Below are 21291 nucleotides of genomic sequence, written 5' to 3' on the forward strand. Positions count from 1 at the left end.
TAATAACAATACATTGCTGCAGTAGTGAAATTTACAGGGCTTATGATTTTATTGTACAATTGATTTTGGTAGAAGTACAAAATAGGATTTCAAAAGCTGTACACAATACAAAGAAGTTACAGAAATGTTAATTGCAACTTGAAAAAAACATTTTCAAGGGTAGCTTGACACTTATTTGTTTTCTTTCAAAGTCATTTAGCTGTTCACCACATACATGCTATACAAATACATTTTCATATACATCATTTACATTTCAGCAACAGGCAATACCCAGTGTATCCATCACCATCAGAATTGCTTGCAGAGGATCCACAACTTCTTGCATGTTATCTCTCCTCAAAACCCAGTCTGGCTTAATTCTGTGAAAATATTAGTTGCTTGTCATTAAAATTTTATAATACCACATCAAAAACAGCAGGCTGATTTTTAAGCTCTTACCTTGAAACTGTTTTTATTCTTAGAGGAGTTACTGGAACAAAGGAAGTTCCACTTAAAGTGTTTGTTTTCTGCTTCACAAGTGTTCTCTCCGCATCCATTTTGTGTTTACGAGCTGTAAGTTTATATATGCTTTGAATGCAAGTAACAGCTCTTGGCATGCTTCGGATTTCCTGAGAAAAAGTGCAAATAGCACACAGTTAATAATACAAATTTGAAAGCAACTGAACAAATCAATAAATCTGTTTTATTCAGTAAAAACTGAATATTTATAATTTAGGCTTAACTTCTACTCACAAGTACAAATAAATCATTTTAAAGCCAGCACACCTACAACAAGCCAGTCGTCTAATGCTTTCAAAATACATAACAACTGGTATGCGACTCCAGATCTCAGGAAATTCAAGCTCTTACAAGTCAGATTTTACTAATTTCTCATTAAAACAAAATTTCACATATGGCATTGGCATATGCCTTCAATGATTGTTACAGAGAGACAAATCAGTGTCTTTACTCATCTTCATAGCAATGAAAGAATAATGCAATGGTCAGAAGTCACTGGATGGAAACAGCTGGCGAATTTACAGTACAGAACCTGAGCTGCTCTAATAACCTCATTAGGGGTGCTAGCAATAGGCATGAACAAAGGAAACTTCTTTCAGAAACAGGCTGTGTCTCTGCTGTGATACAGTATGTCAACACGAAGTCACAGACAATTACATTGCCAGTTATTACTGATAATAAAGATCTTGACTGTCTCTGAAAAGCAACAGTAAATCTCCAGAAATGGAATAGAAGTTAATTCAGTGGCAACTAAAGTACATTTAAAGCTCCAGAATTGATAGAAACTCATCAAAACGCTCTGGGAAGTAGGGATTATTACAATATCATAACCCTGCAAGGATTGCAGGATCAGAACCTCAATATCTTATCAAATAGCTCTGGGTGACCAGGGCATACAAAGCACAACATAATGAGTGTTTTCAGTATCTTGGAATGGCTTTTTTTTTTTTTTTTAATCAGAGTTCAGTCATAATGAACATTACAGCCATAATAAGTATGGTAGAGAGGAAGAGTAATAAAAAGAATTACAAACAGCAGCAAAACACGCAATAAAAGCACATTAATCAAATTATTAAACCCAAAACATTTAAGTCTTACCAAAGCTCTTTTTGAGTCCTTTGAAAGGATGGCCAACAAGCAACAGGTCTTTGTGAAAATGCTTCCTCCTTTCTCTGAAACTTTGTCCCCAGCTTTCCCTCTGTACATTTGCAGTAGGTCTAGTAATGTGTCTATACAATTTTCTGCTTCATAAACTGCTTGAGTAGTTCTTTCATACTGTTATACAAAAAAAAGGCAGGAGATGGATATTTAAAATACCTTTCATGTAAGAGGAAAAAAGCAAAATCCATATTCTCTCCTAGATTAAATTTGTAGCTGATCTGGCATCCAAGTGATAAAAATCACCATTGTAAGAGATTATAAAAAGCTACCCTTTGTGCTTCCCACCTTGTTTAGAGACCTGTAGAATCTGATTTTACTTTTAAAATAGAAAAATATATAAGAATAAGTTTAGAGAAATTTTAAAATAAGTTTAGCCTAAATATTATTTTCTATTGTGAAATAACAATAAAAGAATTTAAATGTAAATGGTTGTAGGATGGCTATAAGATCAAAACTACATTTAGCAAAGATTTTCAATTTCAAAGAAAAAACCACTAGAACAATCAAATCCGTAGTCAATAATCCGTAGTCAATAACCATAGTACTACCATAGTATTGAAGCAGCTGTAAGTATTTATGAAAGCAATCTGTTCCATAAGAAATAAAAAAGTAGAAATATAGTCTATTCCATGACATGAATTTGGAAAAGTAGCCTGTCTTCTGGAACATACACATTTCTACCTTAAAAAAACCTTCATAGCTTATCCTAACTGCAGTTTTGCATTTCTACACAATTTAATGCATTTCTACAAGTTTCATGCAATACTTGAGATGCTTTGCAATGTAATCACTTAAAAATAAAATTATTACTTTAAGCCCATGGGATAATTTTCTTTTGCCAAAAGGAAAATTAAATTGTAATTATTACAAAGTAGATAATTGGTTTCAAAATAACAGTTACAATTCAGAAACTTTTTTTTTAATTCAAAACTATTAATTTTGTTTCAAATTTATTCAGAATTTTGTGGCTAAGTAAATATTAAGTAGTCTACAGCTTATAAACCTGCAAAACAAAATATAACAGTTACCTTTGAAACATTAAGTAGAACCTGAATTGAATATCTGATCACATCCATGCATGGAACACTCCGGTTGCAACTTCGGATCAGAACAAAAATAGTGAGGATTGCTCTGCTCTGGGCCATATTTTCACAACAGAGCGGGGACAGCCTGGTAGCCACCTCTGTGGTAATTGAAAAAAAAAAAAAAAACCCAACAAAATAAACACCAAATTCTGAAGCTCAAGCAATTTAGTTGCAAACCAGGGTTCTCTCTTATTTTTAAGTATAAGTGCAAAGTAGTAAAAGCCACAATCACTGATTTAAACAAATATTTCTAAATTAGTAGTTTTAATATTCCAGTCTAAAAATTAACAATCAATGAAGAAACATACACTGATAGTAAATATGTAATTAACTTATGTAAGACATAGTATTACTAGGGCTGCCAGGAAATCAGAGCAATCAGGATTTCCTTTCTTTGCGTCACCATTTTAATACTGTTCTTAAATCAATAATCTGATTTTAGTCTGGGAAAAACAAAAAAACCCACCAAAAGTTATAGCAACACATTCACATTTTACAATCATACAGAAAGCCTAAATATCATTATGAACTCTTCTCAGATGAAAAATTCCAGTTTCTATCATCCCGTAAATCTATCAGTTAAATAAAATTAAATACTGACCAAGATGCTTTAATGCTGCAAGAATATAAGAGAGATGTTTGTATTTTAGAAGGTATTCAATAGCAATTGCAGTTCTGTTGCACAATTTGTTTTCTTCTCTGCTGTTTTCATTAGCCTTTTCTAAACTGTGTCTTAAAGCTTTAGTTTTTGCTGTGTCATTACTCTTTCTCCAAGAATATCCTCTCCACAATGCCTACAGAAAAGGAATTTCATAAAGAGGAAAAAAAGCTGTGAGCGAGACAACAGAGCTTCCATTACCATTCAAAATCAATTTTACACAAGTCTGACAAAGAAGTTAATTACCTTGGTTACTAATTTTTAAGTAACTACCATGCAGTGCTTTAATCTCCCAAACACTGGATTTTCAAAACAAAAAACCAAACTAAACGTGTATACACTCCACTCACACTCCCGCATAAACAACCTCAACCAGTATATTGCTAAATATTACTTCATGACCCACCTGCATTTAGCTTTGCTGTCTAAATTGAAGCTGACTTGGCTTGTAATTTAACTGATAAATTCAGCAACTGAAGTAAACATCTTTCCACTCCCCAAAACCCATGAGAGAAAAATGAAAAAATAAAAAAAAAAGTTTTCTTACAAGAGGTATTTACCTGAAATTTAACTATTCCCACTGCTAATTTTCTCCTACGTCTGCATGCAAGGAATCTTCGTACGTTACGCTGGATTATTGTTGCTGCATCATTTCTGTGATTTAGCCAGCCTCGAACCACACGTTGTAATTGAATGATTCTTTGACAATCTCTTCGAAATCTCTTTTGTTGCATTTTTGCTCGGAACCATCTCTGTTTAAAATTAAAAATACTTTTCTATTTATTTTTCCCTAAATTCCCTTTTTGCAACCTAAACAAACATTGATAAAAACTGAAGAACTGTTTCAACATCAGCTTTAACAGACACAAACACTATAAACATCACTATGCTCATACAACCACCATGATACAGCTCTGCTTGGCCTTGGGGTAGCTGAAATGTAAGACTGCAGAATGAAATCTTAACTAGGAGCAGTTAGGGAGGCATTCAGAAGAGAAGAGAAAATTTTCAGTTCAAAGGGAGCTACAACAATCATCTAGTCCAACTGCCTGACCAAACTTTATAGCACATTATTAGGAGCATTGTCCAAATGCTTCTTAAACACTGGCAGGCTTGCGGCATTGACCACCTCTCCAGGAAGCCTGTTCCAGTGTTCGACCATCCTCTTGGTAAAGAAATGCCCCCTAGTGTGCAGTCTAAACCTCCCCTGACAGAGTTTTGAACCATTCCCACACACCCCATCAACTGGATACCAGGGAGAAGAGCTCAGCACCTCCCTTCCACATCCCCTTCTCAGGAAGCTGTAGAGAGCCATGAGATTGTCTAGTTTAGAGAAGAGGAGGCTGGGGCGCAAACCCAGAGTCCTCAGCCACTCCTCACAGGACGTTCTTTCCAGCCCTTTCACCACTTAGTTTTGTTGCCCTGCTTCTGGACACATTTGAGGACCTTCACATCCTTCTTAAATTGTGGGGCCCAGAAGTGCACACAGCACTCAAGGCAAAGCTGCACCAGTGCTGAATACAGTGGGATCAGCTTTGCTTGATCAGCTGGTTCTACCATGTTTGGTGCCCCCAGGATGGGGTTTGCCCCTTGGCTGCCAGGGCACACACTGCTGACTGGTATTGAGCTGCTGCCACCAGCACCCCCCATCCCTTTCGGCAGGGCTGCTCTCCAGCCGTTCTGCTCCCAATTTATACTTGTGCCCGGTATTACTCTCTTCTAGGAGTTTTCTTTCTCTTGGCTGGCGCTCAAGAACACCTATCCACTTTTCTCATTCCCCAGCTCTGTTTCTTCCCCTCTATATACAGAGAAGGGAGATGGGGTACTGTATGCTAAATTTGAGTAAAAAAAGCCTCTTCCACCCATTCACTCACACCTTAAGTGGAAAATATAACCTATGGGAAGAGATAACAGATCTGTACACATGGAGAAGTAGTAGAACAAAGTTTGCCATCACATTCTTGACTAGAGAACAGCTATTTCAGGGTTCCCGTTTCAGTCTCTCCATTTTTCTAACAGTGACCTTCCATTGTTGGGACTCAGCTAACGGTCAGTTTTGAAACCCGAAGATAATTTTTACTATTAGGCAGTGCTGTAATACAGACTTGATTTTTGATCTTGCTTTTAGAGAAGTAAAATGTGGTTATAGTAAAAATGCTTCAACTCCCACAGGTTCTAGTACCACTGGCAGGTTAGAAACATCCAACCAAATAAACCACTGCATCCCAGGAGATTGTTCATGTAAGGAGATGCTCTTTGTTTCATGGGCCTTACAGGTTGTCCTGTCTGATCTTTCCTACTTCCAGTAAGATGTAAAGAAACAGGCTAAAACAATACTCAGATTCCTTTAGCAAGCTTGAGGGTCTGAAGGAAACAAAAACTTTCCCATCCTTCCTCAGCGTTAAAGTGCTTAATCCTTTAGAGTCTGCTGAGATTCACTATTATGCTTAGCTGGGAATAAGCAGCATTAATAAATCAGTCTTCATAATTTAGCTTTAGATTTTATGTAAGAAACTACAGTGTCTCAGTACTACAGCTTACCTGAGAGAGAAAAAAAAAAAAAAAAAAATCAGACGATGTTACACAAAATCAATCATCCTTAATTCAACTCACCTGTATTATAAGAACAGATGAGATCTGGTTCTGTGCAAGTTTTAAGATGAGGTGAATCCTATATGCCCTTTGAATTTTCATTGCAGAGATATGATGGTATGCAGCTGCTGTAAAATAAAGTAGTTTCTTCTGTTGTTTCTGTTCTGAAATCTGTAGAAGGGAAACAAAATAAGGAACATCATTAATTTTCATACTTAGAAGTAGGTGATCATCTATGCAAAGACCATAGTAAATGGCAATATACTGTTAGATGCTGAAGAATTGCCTCAGAAGCCATTACCTCAGAACCAAGTAAGCTACCTTTCTTCAGAACTAGCTCTCTAATCTAAACAAAAACACAAGGAAGTGATTATAATGAACAACATTAATATTTAGCAGATAACAGTTTCATTGTAAGCATGTGTGTGCAGAAGTATCAGTTATAGGTAAGCCACAAAGACCTCAGAAACTAAAAAAAGCACCCAACAATGAAAATTTATTTTAGTATAACAGGATTGCAAGAAAAGACCCAGACTGTATTTTGGTCTATTCTGATCCAACCAATTCTCAAAGCAGTCAACAAGAATTTGAGTTCAATAACAAGTAATCAGGTTCTTGCCAGCTGGAATTAATGCTAAACCAGCTGCAATTTACATTAAAAGTATAGTTTTAGTTTGAAGTATACCAACCTTTTTTCTAACTAAATAACCCCGTATCAACGCTTGCAGTTTAATGACAGCTCTTCTAGTTTTGTTGTATTTCATGAATTGATGCTTGCCTTCCTGCCAAGCCCTCAGATGTTTCTGGATAATTAGAGCAGCAGCTTTTTGTTGATCAAGTTTCCTTCTTGCCTTGAAGCCTCTGTATGCATTTTGGATCAAACATGCAGCTTGAAGCTTCTGAAAAAGGTTTTAAAGAATGTATTTATAATTAAACTTTTGTTTGATCCTGACACAATCACTATACATTTCTATATTGGTTCTAGATTTTTTTTTTTTCCAGTCATAAGAACAAAAATAAAATAGGAAATACAAGCAAACTTATGAAGTACTAGTTCACATAAAAATGCAATTTCACTATTTGGAAAGTCTTTTCTCTAACCTAAATTGGGTCAAAATATGGTCAAGTTAACTTAATCTGTTGTAAGCAATAACGCCAGCAGAAAATTTTACATTTTAACTTGCTATCAGTATAGACAGGGATAATTCCACAATTTGAAGTGTTCAAAAACAAGAATCAAACTTGTTGCTCAAAGTAAAAAAGGAAATTTAGTATTTTGAAGATTGAACAGTGTTGATTTTAGCAATCTGTTCTGGTCTCACCTTTTGCTTTCTATATTTCTGCATATTGATGACAAAAATCACTCCAATAACTTGAAAACTTTTTAGACAACTATGATATAGCAGAGTGCAAGTAAAAACGCACCTTTCTTAAAAGTCTTTTAGTTCTGTACTGTCTATATGCCAACTGAATCTTCACTGCAGCATTCTTAATTGCCAGAAACTGATGTTGAATCATTCGTGCAGTAAGGGTTGCTCTCCATCTTCTTTGAATGGTAAGCGCACAGGACTTCATTTTCAAAAACCTAACATGAAAATGCATTTTAGTTTTTTTTTTTTTTTTCCCAAAAGTTGAGGACATTTACATTTTTAAAGAAAGAAAACAGTGAAGGTTTGCAAAATTATTATGACAGGTATTGTGAAATCAGAGCGGTTATCCACCAAATCTTGGAACACTAGAAAAAGGAAACAGGCAGCAATGCTGGCAGAATGTCTGGTTTAAAATAGAAGATATTTCTTGTTTTCCCACAGTAGGTATTTCCAGAACTTGCTGCCAAAGAAGGCTGGGGAGGGAAACAACAGTTTGAAGGCATTAGACAAATGGACATACAACAGGTCCATATAGAAAATAAAGGGAACAGGCAAGGATGCAAATTCTAGCATCCATAATCTAACAAGCATGGATGCTGAGGGAGGACCTTACAAAGTGGTCAGGTTAACATACTCTCCCTAAACAGCATTTTCTGCTGCTGCCAGAGGACAGAGTTCTGAATGAGATTAGCTATCAGGCTGATCTACTAAAGCTTTTATTGCAAAATCATCTCACAGCAAAATAAGCACAAACCAATTTAACTATTCCATTATGTATTATAAAAAAATAGCTTTTCATTTGATTAGTTTTATGCTGGAATTTTAACAATATTCTGAACGTCCTTCCAGTAAAAAAAAAAAAAAAAAAAAAAAGAAAGAAAAGATAAGCAAAAAAAAGATCAAGACCTAGTTTTTCTAGATCCATAACATGCAAAATTTAAGTTTGTGAGGTAGCTTCCAGTCTGGAAAAATACTTAACCATAAGAAAAATACTGTGCAAAAGAATAATCCCACCTGTATCAATGGGATTACATTCATGCATGTTACACACATACTGCAGGGTCAGAGCTTGAGAACCTATAGATATTTGCCAGAGCACAAAGCAGTACCAATCATTACATAATAAAAGCTTTTAAAAGTAGAGAAATGTATATCAAATTCAGCATTACCTGGTCCGCTGTTGTTTTGTTTTGAAGTGATTCTGAATAACGCGTGTAGCTTTTACCACAGATGCATATTCCTTCCGTACTCTGCAGCCTCGAAACCAGGCTTGAATTACTTGTGCTGCTCTGATTTTGTTAACCCACTGCCTGGCTTTATATCCTCTATATGATGCCTATTAAATATATCAAAAGAAAAAAAAACACCTTCAAAACTTGTTTTTGTTTAATGGAACAAACAAAATTAAAAGAAAAAAAAGTCACGTGAACATGAAAGGCTTTCAAGATTCCAATCTCTACAGTATTACGAATATCTAATTTATCACAATGATGTTTTCTAAAGCAATTGAAATGCATTCAGGGAAATACCATAAATGCCACTCTCCTTAATGTCTCTAAAAATAACGATGTCATGAAGAAACAAATACAAGAGAGATTAAAAATAGGAAAAAAAAAAAAAAAAAAAAATCAAACCAAACCAACCAACCACAAACAACCAACCAAACCTCCACAACAACAACAAAGGAATAAAACAAAAACAAACCCACCACCTTCTGGGATTACCTGAATTCTAATGGCTGCTTTTTTCATTTGATGGTATCTTTGTTGTTCAATATTTCGCATCTGATGGGCTCTGTAGTGCTGCTGTATTAATATAGCAGAAAACCTGCACTGAAGGTACTTCTGCCTCTGAATAAATCCACGAAAAAATGCCTTAAAAGAAAAAGACATAATCTTGGAATATTTCACCACTTGCATGCTATTCACTGAGGTGTTTGTGTATGTTAAAGTACAGCTGCACTCATTGGCTTGTTAGAAAAACAACAATAGAAACAAATAAATTTCTGACTTCCCAATGAATACTTTTTTCTACATTTTAAGCAAAGTAATCACACTTAAATTATTTAGAATATGCAAGTTAAATATTCAGAAAATAACTAACAATCTGCCACTTCTCGCCCAAACCATGGAGGTGAGGAAGGCACAGCTGTTATCTGTTAAGGAGAACATGGGCTCTCCAGCAAGACTGTAATAGCAACCTAATAAATTATTATTATTATTATTATTAGAGACTATTTATTTCCCTTTGTTCCCTCATTTGAGGGAGAAAAATCCTCTCATTCCAATAATATCGTAAGGAGAAACCGCTTCTAGTAGGGTAAAATAACTAAGGCCACCAGAGGAAGTCAACTTAAAGCTTTTTTCAGAAAGGAAAACAAAACAAAACAACCCAACACGAAAGAAAAAAACCCCCACACCCTAAAACCATTACTATACAATCAAAAGTACCTGAATTTTTATTGTGTTTTCTTTAATTTTGTGAAACCTCTTCTTCTCAATGAATCCTCTGACTCTAGCCTGCACAATTATAATGTTCCTCCGGGTCTGTAAGTAAGTCATTCTTTGGTATTTCACAGTCAAGTGGGATCGGTAACATCGTTGTAAGACAACTGCTGCTTTTTTGTAGCTTATATATTGTGATTTAGTTTTATGCATTAAGTAATAGGCTTGTAACGTAATAGCTGCTGTTCTAAGTTGAATAAATTTTCTACGCTGCACAGCCATCTGAAGAAAAGATTGAATTTTTCTTGCAGCTCGTATATGTCTTGCTATTTTTCTTGCTTTCATACCACGGAAAGCAGACTGAATAATTACTATTGCTTGTCTTTGAGCACAATACTCCGCTTTCTGTAAACGAGCCCTGCAACATGCTCTGTACCACCTCTGAATAGCAACTGCTGAACTCTGAATCAGTTTATAGCGATTCCTTGCTCTTTGGCATCGGAACATAGATTGGATCATTATTGCTGCTGCTTTCTTTCTAAGAAAACGCCTCCTTTCTACACACATTTTTAAGAAGGATTGTATGCACCGTGCAGCAATATTGGTTTTATACAACTGCCTCGCCCTTTTAGCACGAAAAGAGGACTGAAGGCAAATGACAGCTTTTTTTATTTTTGCATAGTTTTCCATGTCAGCTTCTTTTGCCCTTTTGGCTCTGAACCTTTGTTGTATAACTCTGACAGCCCAGCACAACTGTTTGTAATATCTATATTGTATGTACATGCGATAACTAGACTGTATGACAGTTGCTGAAATATGCATGGTTTTCAGTTTCTTTCGTTCCTTCATGCCTCTATATGATGCTTGAATAAGAAGAGCAGAATTCTTCATTGTCAGGTATTTCTTTCGTTGATTCTTTCCTTTAATGTAGGACCGATAGTGGTTCTGTATAACAATAGCTGCAATTCTCATATTTTGATAACACCTTCTAGTCCTGTGCATTTTGTAGGCTGACTGTATAGTACTAGCAGCTAAACACATATGCTCAATCCTCTTCCGCACTCTGATACCTCTGTACACAGCCTGGATGTGAATAGTTGCTCTGCGAAGAGAAAGATACTCCAAAGTATGCTGTCTTGACAGAATCAAAGCTCTGTATCTTCTCTGAAAAACAAGAGTAGCTGCTTTAAGAGAGAGAAATCTTCGACGTTCTCTAAAAGCCTTAAAATTTTTCTGGACAACAATAGCAGCACAGTGCATTTTTTGATGCTGTTTTTTTGCACGCCTATCTCGAAAAGCCTTCTGAATACAAGTTGCTGCTTTCTTTAATGAAGAGTAATGCTGTACTGCAACTTTCTTTAGGTTATTGGCTCTGTACCTCTTCTGTATTAGCTGGACTGCCCACTGAACTTTTCTGTAATGGCAGTACTGCCTATGCATTCGGTAGTTTCTCTGTAGTATAAGTGCTGCCTCATGTTTTTTCTTCAAGATGTGTCTTGTTTTCATTCCTCTGTAGGCAGCCTGAAGAACTAAAACAGAATTGTACTGTTTTAAGTATATTTCTCTCTCACGCTTCCCTTCTCTGTAAGCACGGTAATGTTGCTGTATGATCACTGAAGCAAGCCTGACAGCTTGATAAGAAATGTAAATTTCATGCATTCTGAACGTTGCTTGAATAACTGTAGCAGCTTGATGCATCTGCTGCAATTTTTTTCTTACCACAAAGCCTCTATAAGCAGACTGTATGATAACAACAGCATTAAGCAAAGAGAGATATTTTTGACGTTGAATTTTTGCCAGTTTTGTTGCTCTGTATTTTCTCTGAATTACAATAGCAGCTGTCTTAATGTAAATAAAGCGTTTTCTTTCGAGAAAAGTTCTAAATCTTCTTTGAATAATCTCAGCCGACTCACTCATAGTTCTTATAAGTCGTCTTGTTTTCCTGCCACGGAATGCAGCCTGGATACGAAGTGTAGCCCTTTTCATAATCATATAGTTGCGAAGTTGTGTATTTCGCTCCTTACAAGCACGGAACCACTGCTGAATCCGCCTCGTTGCCAGCAACAATTTTCTGAAATCCCTTTGTTGTTTGTGCATCCGATAGTAAGACTGTATTATTGCTGCTGACTGATGCATAGTTTTCAAGTCTTGTCGGACCTTCATGCCTCTACAGGCAGCCTGGAGGATAATGACAGACTTCTTTAGTTCCAAATACTTTTTACGTTGTACTTTGCCTAAACAAAATGCTCTATATTGTCTTTGAATTATAATTGCTGCCATTCTCATTGCCTGATATTTTATGTTCAGGCGATGCATCTTAAACATGGCTTGGATACAAATAGCTGCTTGATGCATATGGTAAACTTGTTGCCTAACTCTTACACCTCTATAAATTGCTTGCATTTTGACTGTTGCTTTTTTTAAAGACAAATATTTCTGCTTTTGACATTTAGCATGAATATTTGCACGATAATGCCTTTGAATGACTATAGCTGCAGATCTAAGTCTTTCATAGTCCTTTTTGACCATGTAGGATTTGAAGGCTGCTTGTATAGTTGCAGCAGATTTGTTCAGTTTGTTCAATTCTTTCCTCACAGTCATCCCTCGGTAAGCAGACTGCAAGACTAACACAGCTGCTTTTGTTTTTAGATAAATTGCACGTTGGGTTTTTTTCATACAGTAAGCTCTGAAGTGTTTTTGAATCACTAGAGTAGCTTGTCTTAGTTTCTTATACTTTAGTTGATTTACATGCATTCTGTAATAGGACTGAATAATTGTTGCAAGATTATGCTTCTTTTGAATTGTTTTTCTCACAGTTTTCCCCCTCCATATTGCCTGAAGATGCACTACAGAGTTATGAAGCTGAACATATTCTTGCCGTTGTTTTCGGCCTATAACGCTGGCTCTGTAATGCCTTTGGATAGTTAGCACAGCACAGTTCATACGTTTGAATTTTTTCACAGCTATGAATTTTCTGAAGGCAGACTGTATCTTAGTAGCAGCAACATGTTGTCTTTGAATCTGCTTTCGTACCTTCCAGCCACGAAAAGCTGCTTGTAAAGAAAGCACTGCTGCTCTTGTCATTAAGAAGTTCAGTCTTTGCCTGTTACCAGTCTTACAAGTTCTGTACCACCTCTGAATCACAACAGAGGCCTGAACCATTGCCTTGTATTTCACTCTTGCGGCATGAGCTCTAAAAGCAGTCTGAATTTTAATAGCAGCTCTATATTCAAGTTTAAGCTTTTTGCGTGCTTTGTAACCCCTGTAGGCTGACTGCAAGCACACAGCTGCTTTTTTAACTTGCAAGAACTCCTGCCTCTGACACAGCTGCTTTTTGTATGCACGATAATACTTTTGAATGATGACAACAGCACTACAGATGCTTAAATAACGTTGCCTGTCCCTTCTCATTCTGTAGCATGCCTGGAGAAATAATGCAGTCTCCCTCCACCTTTGTATTTGTTTCCTGACAAGATGGCCTCGAACTACAGCTTGAATTCTTATGCAAGCACCCTTCAATTTCCTATAATCTTCTTTAAGTTGAAGAGCATATCTACGAGACCGATACCTTCTCTGGACACAAAGTGCTGCCTCCCTTAATGCACAATAATGCTTATGTGCATGTCTCATCTTTACAAAGGCTTGAATCTTCACTGTTGCATCTTTTAAGTTTTTAAATCTCTTACGGACAACATAAGCACGGTAATTTGCCTGAATTTTTATCACAGATCTCAACATGTGAGCCTCTTTTCTAGCTTTCCGTCCTCTGTAGGCAGACTGTAGGACAACAGCAGCCCTACGCATCCTCTGGAAAGAAGCAGCTGCTTTTTTAGAAGTAACATGTGCCCTGTACCAAATTTGAATCACAGTAGCTGCATTTTTCATCTCTCTGTATCGTTTTACTTGCTGGTATTTTCTGACATGTGACTGCAATGTAGTAACAGATTTTTTTAATTGTAGAAATCTTAGCTTCTCTTTTTTCATTCTCCACAGTGACTGAAGAACACAAACTGCCTTAGTTTGTCTGTATAGTTTACGTGCCTGCATGCCTCTAAAAGCAGTTTGGAGAACTACTACTGCTGCACGTTTTTGCAAATAGTACTCTCTCTCATTTTTTCCTACTTTATAAGCTCTGTAATACTGCTGAATCATCACTATTTTTGCCCTGTGTTCCTGGTAAATATGTCTAGCCAACTGACACCTGTACCAAGCCTGAATCTTGATAACACTTCGCTTAATATGTAGATACTGTCTCAGATCTCTGTTCATCCTATACCAAGACTGTATGACAAGGGCAGCCCTCTTTCTTTTAGCCAGTTTTGAAGATTGCCATTTTCGGAAATAAGTCTGAAGTACTAAAGTTGCTTTAATTTTCTGTTGAACTTTGGTTTTTTTCCATCTTCTGAATGCAGATTGAATAGTAAGTGCTGAAGACTTTAAGAGTTCGTATCTTTGCCGATCTTTTTTTGCCAACTTAGATGCACGCAGATAACTCTGAATTGTAACAGTAGCCCAAACAATTCGTTTATAGGCAGCAACAGCCTTCACCATCCTTATCCTTGCTTGTACAAAAATAACGTAGTATCTTAGCTGTAAATATCTTTTCCTGGCAGCATATCTCCTCCAATAAGCCTGCAGGAAAAACAAACCAACCACACAGAAAATTTAGTATTTTCTTCATGATATCTCAAGTTAAGCTTAAATTTGAGGACTGCCAACCTCAGTGTTATCTATTCCCTAACAATCAGACTTTTAAAGATTTCTTTATTCCTACTTAATCCCTAGGAAGAAAAGTACAAGTATCTACATAAAGAAACCCAAAAGCCAAATGCTTGAATCACGGCTTTAAGTATCTTCTATTCTGGGAAAAAGCTAAATTTGCCCTGGTTACAAAATATTGCCTTTTAAACCATTTCATAAGTCAGTGATTCTGTAACTTCCATTCCAGAAAGTCTTAAGAATGTAATATTTAGCTTTGGGTAATAGCGGGGAAAGTATCTTGAGAAACTGAATTAACTGCCCAACTACCAGTTGGTAACTAATGTCTACCATTCTGAATGTGCCCACTGTAGGTGTCATAACACTACGAGAGTAACTATTTTTTTTAAAGCTTCTTTACTTAAAGTTCAGCAGCTGCAGAGGCAAGCCAACACAACCTCATCAGTCCTGAGCCTGACTTGTCTGAGGCCCAGTGTTTTAATGTTTATGGTATACCAAAATATTCACACTAAGAAGAAACAATTACTAATTTAATAGCATGCTACCATTTCCCTCTGGAGATAAAAAGTTACTAAAACATCTCAAAAGGGGAAAAAAAAAAAAAAAGAAAAGAAAAGTGTTACATTTTCATTAAGACATCAGTTGCTGCAAGCAAAACAAATGACCCCGAGCAAGACTTTTTTTTTTCTTCTCCACAGATTTCAGAGGGTTTCCTTGTTTTGTAATCTTACTTTAGATTGTATTACCTGAATGACTGTGGCAGATTTACTTCTTACTTCCTCCAGTTTTGTCCTTTTCAGATTTAAGAAAAACATCCTGGCTAAGTATCTTCTCCAGTGCTTCTGGATGAAAATCGCTGCATTCACTTTCTTCAGGATGCGTCGACGGGACAAGAAGTTTATTGCGGATTTCTGAATTATCCGAGCAGCTTTGTCTCTTTCCTACAAAGAGTACATTTCCACTGAACAGTTAGGATTGGAATTTTCACTCAAAATTTTTATATATTGAAATTACTATCTAAAGCAGGCTCATAAATATTAGGCTTGTTGATAGAACAGCCTTATTTTACTGTAGTAAAAAAAACTTTTCTGAGATGGAACATTTATTTCAGCACCAAGCTATTTGTAAGAGGGTTGTGTCATTTAAATCTGAACCCTCCTGCCTTCATAGTTCTTCGTCTTTGATACTCAATTTTTCAGCGCTCCTAGGAACCCCTTTTTAAGCCTTAATTTTAGTTCTCATTCATAAGAGTTTAAGATACTAACAGAACACACTAGAATGCTTTCAAGGTATATTTAAATAATGTAAGCATATAGTCATACCAGCTCACATCCATCTAACACAAAGTTTTGTTTGCACATACCAACCACTGTCACTATAATAACTCAGAGACTGCAGTAACAAACTGATGTACATCAAAGTAAAAAGACAAAGCAACTAACAATGTCAGTATTTAGATTATTTTGTCAGAATCCTCCTACTAGCCTATCCTACCATAGGGCAAAGTACATTTGCACACATTGTAAGGTTAAATTAAAAATCAAGCTAAAACAAAAAATGCTTGCAACTCTTAGAGATTTTGTTTTTGATTTCCCTTACCAGCATTCTTACTATTAGTTATTTCAAAACAGTTATAAAAGGAATGTTTTGTCTTCATCACTAAGGTTGTGCAGTTTTTAAAAAGCAAAGGAACTAGAGATTAAGAAAATGACAAATATAACCTCTTCCACCTTCTACACCACAGGTTCTTAGAATATAACACTTGAACACTGTTCCAACATGAAATAATATGTATCTCAGACACAGTGGTGGCATTTATCAACTTTAATGGCGTCATAATTTTTAAACCATCACAAGATCCCGTATAACTCCTAAAAAAGCAAGAAACAAAATATCGGAAGTCATGAGATTCCACTCAAAAGACTGGTGAAGTTTAGCTCCTGAACAAAAATAGTAAATCCATGCAGAAGTTTAATTACTCTTATAGACATTAATAGGAATTAAAAACTACTCCTTTTTTGTTTTAAGGAAGCAGTGCAACTATTTTATATTTAAAATATTGGGAAAAGTACTTAAGGGATGACATGCTGTATTCAGAACACACACATACAAAAAAAGATCAGTAGCCTTTAAACAATGTAATTACTTAAGAACAGTCTTAAATGAAAGTGGTTTTTAGTAGATTACACAAACAAGAAGGCCGTATATTTTCTTAACAAAAATGATACTTATTAATTTAAATGCCGATATTATTCTAACAAACCTGTGTACTCCAAACAGCAAATTTATATCACTTATTATTTCTCAAAGTAGAAGCTATGAATATCGCACAGGCAAAAAATACCTGAGAAAGTTTCAGTTCCCTTTTCAGCCTGTAATTCCTCCAAGCAGACTGAATTAACCGTGCAGCTCGAGTTTCTTGCCGAAGGTCTAGAAGTCGCGAACACAGAAATGATAGGTAGGTAATAACAACCTGTATAAACACAGAAGATGGCGAGTTAAGGGCTACAGGGAAGAGCAGGAATGTTCAGAAGAGAGCAGAATACATTCGCATCAACTCTAAAGACATCTTACCTTCTCATCAGGAATTGTATTTGACATGTCTGAGTGATGGATCATTGCTGGTATTCCACCTAGGTCAGAAACTGCAGCATTGATCAGCTGGAAGTTTTTCCTTTCATTGTCCAAGAGTTCCTTGTATAGGTCTGAGGCAGTTACAGCTTTGCAAAGAGAAAATGTTTGTCAAATAAAATTGTGCATGAAAGAAATAGATTTAACATGAAATTGGGTGCAGCCAGTAACTCACTTTGGTCAAACATTCCTTCCGTAATATTTAGAGAAGTATCAGACTCTGAGGAGGATGAAGAATTTAGTCCTACTATACGAGTCCTCGAGCATTCAACTGTTTGAGTTGTACGTTGGCACACAGCTTCCAAAGGCACATAACATGGATGATAATGATGAATCAAATGACACAATACTCTACCGTCTGAGAAACACACTGTGAAATTTTCAACCTGTTAAATAAAACACAATAAGATACAAGTTCCTTGAATTTTTGTTACCACTTAGTTGGTATAAACTGGATATAAAATTCTTGTACCTTTGAAAGTAACCAAGTGCAACTTTTTTTTTTTTTTTTAAATGAGTGTCATCCTAGAAGTATTTGTGCATAAAATTTTCAGCATTTTAAGAACTGTAAGAATTAAACTAAAAAAAAAGCACAAACAAAACTAACAACCCCATATTCCAGCAAAAATTTTCTATTTTTAAAAGGCACTTTTATGCATATGACTAACTGGAAGGGGAGGTCCTTTTCCTAAAATTTGTTTAAAAGGAGAGCTGCAGCTAAACTCACAGAAAGACAGTTACTTTGAATCAGATTGAACAAAGTCCAGAAGAATATTTAAAACTATTATTGGCTGCTACTACATATTTGATAGTTTGAAGAATTCTGCTCTATAAAGAATAAGCATTCTTATTACAGCAAAGGATGTATTTGCAGAAATGTACACAAAAACTATTTACCTTTATATTGTAAAATCCACAAACAGCATTAACCCATGCCATGAGCAGCCTCACAGTCGCACTGTAACTTTGAGGTAAGGAGTTGTTACTATTATCATCTTCTACTCTAGAACAATTCAGAGAAGTCTTGAGAGCACCCAATTGTGTTTTCTTCTTGTACACACTCTTTAAAAACTCAATTTCTTCTTTTAACTGTTCCACGTTAAGAAAAACATCCACCTATTAGGAAAAAAAAAAATTACGTATGACACCAACAGTCTGACATATCATGCATTATAGCAGCTGGATGCAGAGGGTTTAGATATGGCATTTTAAAGAGACATCACCCTCACTACTTAGCAGTACTTGCCACATCAAATCATTAGTGGATAATCTGGACTTGCCAGCATAGATGGCAGCATCTGCTACCAACTGCTTCAAATAAAAGAACCTAAATCCACACTCCCACTGTTCTGTGTAAAAGTTACTTCATTAGTCAATAGTTGGGGGAAACAGGGAGATTCCCCAAAACAGCCCATTTAATTTCACCATACTTTCAGGGGAAACAACAATTTCAGAGTCTCGCCTGCATTTCTATTGAGTCCATGTAACACAGTCCCTATTTTAAGGGATTCTGAGAGGACCTGAGCTGGTGTTGTGATGGTATGAGATTTGGAGAGGTCGCATGTCCACAGGGCTTGGATAAAACCAATGCTCACTGAAACTATTTCTTTAATCAGAAGCAATGCAACTGTGACACATGAATACAGGAGAAATGACTGGAGAAAGGTAACTACTGTTATAGTTTTGATTAGTTAAGTAAGAAAATATTTCCATTTGCTTTTTATTGTGTTTTTCTGGCTCTTAAAACAATCATAAGAAAACTATTTTTGCTTTCTCTATCAATTTATTCCAGTGGCATTCAAATGTCACTGCAGTAATCCTTAAAAAAAAAAAAATAAAAAATTCTTCATTCTTATTTCAAGAATATTTCTTCAAATTGACTGTTTGAGACAACTGGAAGAGAGCTAGAGTTTCAGGGCTTATTTTATAATTGTCTAAGAGTGTAACCTCAAAATGTTCATTTCAGTTATTAAGAACTTAACAGTGTTTTGAGACCAACATTATTTTATTCTTAATTATAAATTCTCTTGGCATCCAACATGAACTCAGAAGTTTTTTTTCTAAAAAATTTTACAAATGTATACAAGAAAAAGAACATTTAAAATGTTATCTAAACTGTATTGTTAGGAAGCAGTTAGCAGATTTAGGTAAAGTTTGCATGGCACTTCAAACACACAAAGCGGAATATTTCATAGTCTAAAATTTGATTAGCAGACACTTTCACAGACAACAAATATTCCTGAAAGGCTGGTGTCTTCATTTTCTCTCATTTATAATTACTAACAAACAAACAAAGTAAGCAATTGAATAATACCTGGAAGGCAAAGACAATTTTCCACAGGAGAGCTAATGTTCGCTCTCTGTGTCTATCCACAATATCCCTGGAGTCAATTGAAGCACCTATCAAATAAAACAACGAATTAAAGCATGCACTAGTCCTCTGATGCCCTTAGAATAACCCTGATATCTAGGTCTTACCACTTTCATCTTTCAAGTGAATTCCTCGCTCTTTAAGGACATTAAGAACAATGTCAACATTATGCATCTTCTGTAGACGACTTATTGCAGGAACTCTCAGTTGTTTTGAAAGACTCCAGTTTTTCGTGAGAAGTTCCATTGTTCTCCTAACAAAGGGAATTTCACAGTTTAATCTCTTAGCTGAGTATGATACAAAGGAAAATAAATAATTCGAAATAATTCTGTATCAACGCACACAAGACGAATGCCGCATTGTAAGTCCACAGCCAGATTGGTTACAGCAAAATCAAATTCATCAAGTGGAGTTTGAATATGACTGACGGGTAGTCCTAGGAAACCGAGATGGCGGGAAAGGTCACCTTCACCACTCAGGAAGTCCCGAGAAAATGCAAGCAGAAGGTCTTTGCTAGCCTAAAAGGAGGGGAGGAAAAAAAAAAAAGGAAGGTAATCTTAACACTGCAGTATTTATCAAGCAGAATACAGTTTTTGCTCCTTGCTCCTCAAATTACATTCCAGATTTCTCTACCTAGTACTTAACATTTTATATACTTTTTTAAAAAATATTTTTAACCAGTTCACACAGCTTTAATTTTCATCACACCTGGCTACTACATCACTGAAAGCACCACCAAATTCAGGAATACTTTTTTCTCAGTCTGTCTGCCTATATAGTACAAACCCAAGAAAAGGTGATTTTATTTGAACATATTTGTTAATCAAAGCCTTTGTATGACAGGTGTTGCACAGTCATTCTTATCACAGCAAAGTAACACCAAAAAAAAAACCAAAAAAAAAAACAGGAAAGCCCAAACTGACTTGCAGCTTAAGATCAGCTGCAGTATGCTAGAGTGATATTTAAAAATAGTGCAGAAGCTTATATTTAGAGAGGAAAGACAGACAATACAAGATAATTGAGTCCTTCCTACAGGACCAACATCTCAAAATTTTCTTGGCAATGCCTTTACATGACTGTGAGATGTGTTGAGAATGTTTATGCCAAAGACTGAACAGGCAAGACTTGTTAAAGAAAAGTACATAGATTTTTTTAAAAAGTACATATTTTACATTGAGTCTTAGGACAATATTGGAGGGAGACATCAAGTCACAGCCCTCTTACCTTGAACTCTGCATCTTTACAGAAGAGGCAAGGGTCATGGTCAATCATTCTGGACCTCTTGGCATAATCCAGAAAGCAAACTAACAACAGCAATTTTTTCAGTGTGAATTTTGACAAAGCTTCTTCATGACCTAAAAAGACAGAGCCCTTTAAGTGCTAGTTCAAAAATTAAGTGCTAAAGATAACCTATTTTTGGAAGTAGTAGTTACCTTCTCGGTAAAGGTGAGGCACAGAGGGATGTCTGTATTCAGCTGCAATGTCAGGGTTCCAAAGCAAGCGATTAAGGATAAATATTGCCAAACCCATAACATCACTATTACTCTCCAAGGCTAACAGTTCTCCATAAACAGTCTAGTATGAAAGGAGGGGGAAAAGGCAGAAATGTTAAAAATCACCCCAAATACTATAGTGTTTTTTTTAAATAACATTACTGAAATTCTGAAGTAGCAAATGCTAATTTGTCTTTAAAAGTCAGCCAGTTTTTCAAATCAGTCACTGAATAATAAAGCCAAAGGAAATTTCAAAATATCCAGTCTCT

The 21291-nt window shown here is 35.9% G+C and overlaps 1 protein-coding gene across 2 annotated transcripts in view; it reads right to left on the reverse strand.

Moving 5' to 3' along the window:
• Positions 1-25: 25 nt before the first annotated feature.
• The window catches only part of ASPM (assembly factor for spindle microtubules), a 29677-nt gene continuing 8411 nt past the window's right edge, over positions 26-21291 (reverse strand). Inside the window, exons 8-29 of one of the 2 annotated variants that reach the window (XM_082054695.1) lie at positions 20963-21104; positions 20754-20884; positions 19872-20047; positions 19637-19782; positions 19473-19558; positions 18056-18274; positions 17334-17544; positions 17102-17247; positions 16872-17000; positions 15274-15468; positions 9815-14440; positions 9089-9238; positions 8534-8700; positions 7420-7579; positions 6684-6893; positions 6016-6165; positions 3963-4154; positions 3346-3538; positions 2688-2842; positions 1597-1773; positions 439-608; positions 26-359 (exon numbers count right to left, since the gene is read on the reverse strand). In XM_082054695.1, coding sequence (XP_081910821.1) covers positions 254-359; positions 439-608; positions 1597-1773; positions 2688-2842; positions 3346-3538; positions 3963-4154; positions 6016-6165; positions 6684-6893; positions 7420-7579; positions 8534-8700; positions 9089-9238; positions 9815-14440; positions 15274-15468; positions 16872-17000; positions 17102-17247; positions 17334-17544; positions 18056-18274; positions 19473-19558; positions 19637-19782; positions 19872-20047; positions 20754-20884; positions 20963-21104 — 8037 coding nt within the window. In that variant the 3' untranslated portion in view covers positions 26-253. The other variant, XM_082054696.1, reaches the window with a different exon arrangement.

Source organism: Streptopelia decaocto, assembly GCF_964273445.1.
Source record: "Streptopelia decaocto genome assembly, chromosome: 5".
NCBI classification, from domain to species: Eukaryota; Metazoa; Chordata; class Aves; order Columbiformes; family Columbidae; genus Streptopelia; species Streptopelia decaocto.